The sequence below is a fragment of the Rhinopithecus roxellana genome, chromosome 5 (assembly GCF_007565055.1).
Source record: "Rhinopithecus roxellana isolate Shanxi Qingling chromosome 5, ASM756505v1, whole genome shotgun sequence".
Taxonomy (NCBI): Eukaryota; Metazoa; Chordata; class Mammalia; order Primates; family Cercopithecidae; genus Rhinopithecus; species Rhinopithecus roxellana.
Genome location: NC_044553.1, coordinates 169363586 through 169367041, shown reverse-complemented (window position 1 = coordinate 169367041; position 3456 = coordinate 169363586). Strand labels below are relative to the sequence as shown.

Genomic DNA, 3456 nt, shown 5'->3' with positions numbered 1-3456 from the left:
ATCTTGGGTTAGCTACCAGGTCTAAGTTAGGCTTCTAGATTCCAAATCCACGCTCCACCGCGCGGTAACTACACCATCTTGGGCTAGTTACCGACTCTAAGACTTAATTTTGCCATCTGCAAGATGGAGATAACATCCAACTCCTGCTGTGTGAGGATTACGTGAATCCTTAGAATGTGGCTCAGTGACTGGGATACAGTAAGCGCTCCACGGCTCCACGGCTACTGCTATCATAATGCTGTTAGTTTGCACTTCCTCCTACATCTATCTATCTCACCCAAAGCCCTGCGCTAAGCAGGGAACTCCAAGGTGGGACGCAGCCTTTACCCTCAGGGTCAGCGCCGGCTGGGAAGGCCGCGACCTAACCAGGAGATTACGAACAATGTCACCACGGCCACAGCGGAGCTCCTGCCAAGTCAAGCAGCTCATGGAACCAACGGGGGCGAAGACCGAATACCTACGTAACCCGATCCTAAAAGTGTTTTTAACTGTCTCAAGTCCTATAAATTTACCTAAATAAAGTGGGACCGTATTTGTAAGCGCTGAGACACTTTCTCAACAGGAAGAACGAATCAGGCGCAGCGCGCAGGCGTCTTCCATCGGTCTTGGGTCCGCCTCTTCCGTCCGGTGCGGGCGCCGATTGGTCCGCGTGGTCACATAAGAGACTGCGCATAGGCGCGAGAACCCCTTTCCTCAGCTGCCGCGAAGGTGCTCGGTCCTTCCGAGGAAGCTAAGGCCGCGTTGGGGTGAGGCCCTCACTTCTTCCGGCGACTAGCACCGCGTCCGGCAGCGCCAGCCCCACACTTGCCCGCGCTATGGCCTCCGTCTCCGAGCTCGCCTGCATCTACTCGGCCCTTATTCTGCACGACGATGAGGTGACCGTCACGGTAAGTGCGGGCGCGAGTCGGCGGCCGGGCTGCCTGTGGGCGGCGACTCCCGACTCTCCATGCGGTTCCCGGCTCCAGGCCGTTGGGCCCAGCACTTCCGGCCAGGCCGCGAACACAGACGGCATGGGGCGGGCGCTCCTCGGGGCTGGGGCCTTTCTGGCAGTGCGGGACCTGGGCCCCCGGGACCACGTGCGGGCCCGGATTGCGTGGAGTGCGCTTGAGGCTGGGCTCTCCGGCTCCAAGATCCTTCGTGTAGAAAAGCTTTTCCGCAGCGCTTGGGCACTCTGACCCGCGCCTGGTCTCTCCCAGGGACATTGACTTGGAACTCTTTCGGTATGATTGCCTTGAATTCCCCAGGTCATGGAGGATAGCGCTGGAGCTCGGCTCCACCTTCCAGGTCTTGTAACTTAAAAAAAAAAAAAAAAATAGCGTGACTCAGGCAAGTCCCAGCCCGTGAAACAGCAGTGATGGGCCCGCCTCATTGCAGGGCTCCTGGCACACATCTCTTTTGCTTGTGATAGAATATTTGAGCTGGTTAAACATGTTCTAGTACACTTTATTGAGTGACTTGCCTTTGACTTGCAGCGTTTTGGAGATACTACATACGCTACGTTTTGATGGATTGACGTTTTTATTTGTTGTAGGAGGATAAGATCAATGCCCTCATTAAAGCAGCCGGGTGTGAATGTTGAACCTTTTTGGCCTGGCTTGTTTGCAAAGGTAAGGTGATGGTGGCAAAGCGATGTGGTAAAGCCTGCTGATATACGAGGGGAGGTGTACATGCTGAAGTACCTCCAGCAGTGCCGTAAAGCCCCACATGTCGCTGGGTCTCCTAGGTGTATTTGGTTGCATTTATATCTCTAGGAGCTAATAAGATTTCAGTTTCTCAAGTCTTACGTTTCCTTATCAGACTCTGGTTTCCCTTTTGCTCTGAAACCATGGTCAAAAAAAAAAAAAAAATCTGAATCAGGTCATTTATTCCCAAAAAGGATCACCCAGGAGATAGGTACTACCCATGTTAAAGTTGCAAGCAAATTCTTGCATTAAACCTGTGGTTTAATGGACATTTGGGTTTAGCGGACTTCATTGACACAGTAGGTACTATGTGTTGGGATATAAAAGACTAATAAAGACGAGGTTCCTGGTCATGGAGCTTGCACTGGCTATATTCCATTGTATAGGTTAGTTAATCTCTGGCAAGTTAAGCTGATAGCATCTAACTCCGGGGTTGTGTCCTCTAAAGAGTTTTGAAAGATTGTAAACATGGTACCTATGTCATCTTTCACAGGCCCCTTTTGAAGTCTTATGTTTGTTTAGTAGACTGAAAATTTGAGCTCACTGTTAAGAGGAGACATGAAACTGTGGAAAGAATATTCATTTGAGTGTTTCAGGAAGTTTGGATTATTTTTTTTGCCAACATGTTATTTGTAAAAGGAGGGAAATCAGCTATCTCAGGAGGTTCTTAACATATAGGAATGTAATTATCAGATTCAAAGCTGAACAGGAGTGTGTTGCCCTGTCTAACCTAAGTTTTGGCTGTTAGCAAAGAAGAGCCAGTGTCTAGGGTATTGATTCCAGGACTTTCCACTAATAACAAAGTCCAAGGATGTTCCATCTCTTATATAAATGTATTTGCATATAACCTATGCACATCCTCCTGTATACTTTGGAAGTCTACATGTTTGGTACGCATGCTTTTCCACTGTGGAAACCATGGATGTGGAACCCACTGTATATAGTGTTAGGGGTTGAACACTGTAACCTGGAAGGGGGGATACTTTTCGTTTTTGGTGCGTGAGTGTAACAAGGACAGAACTGGGCATTTACCTATGCATGCACGTGTATTGCAGGCCCTGGCCAATGTCAACATTGGGAGCCTCATCTGCAATGTAGGGGCTGGTGGACCTGCTCCAGCAGCTGGTGCTGCACCAGCAGGAGGTCCTGCCCCCTCCACTGCTGCTGCTCCAGGTAGGAAACATGGAGTTTTTAGTATTGGGAGGAATGTAGAGATTTTTAAAAAAAAATAGTATTATAGGTAAAATTGCTGTTAATGTTCCACAAGCAGATGATGTATGGAAATCCTAACACCGGACTGACTGTTTTTTTTCTAGCTGAGGAGAAGAAAGTGGAAGCAAAGAAAGAAGAATCCGAGGAGTCTGATGATGACATGGGCTTTGGTCTTTTTGACTAAATCTCTTTTATAACGTGTTCAATAAAAAGCTGAACTTTACTGCTGTTGGTCTTACCCATAGTTTGGGAATGCGCTCTGCAGAAATGGTGTCAGTTTTGTAATGTTGGCTTTCAGTCTATTCTGCCATGACACAGGCTGGATTTTCTCTGCCACCATTGCCAGATGTGAGATCATAGACAATCCTGATCCTAACAAGAAGGCACCTCATGGTACAGTGTTAAAAACTGCACTGGGGTGGCAGGAGGAAGAATCAGAGCAGATGCTTTGTCCAGGTTACCTGTATAAACTTGATGATTATAAGGTGTGTCCCCTCCACTGGGGGCGGAGGGTAATACAGACCAGCATTAGAAAGCCTCCTGGGTAGTTACCCTATACAAC

General features: G+C 48.5%; 1 protein-coding gene across 1 annotated transcript; it reads left to right on the top strand.

Moving 5' to 3' along the window:
• Positions 1 to 675: 675 nt before the first annotated feature.
• On the top strand, positions 676 to 3117 carry RPLP1 (ribosomal protein lateral stalk subunit P1). Its single transcript, XM_010363649.2, is given in 5 exon segments — positions 676 to 887; positions 1532 to 1564; positions 1566 to 1607; positions 2738 to 2855; positions 2999 to 3117. Coding segments are annotated over 5 exon segments (345 nt in total). The 5' UTR covers positions 676 to 815; the 3' UTR covers positions 3079 to 3117.
• Positions 3118 to 3456: the final 339 nt, after the last annotated feature.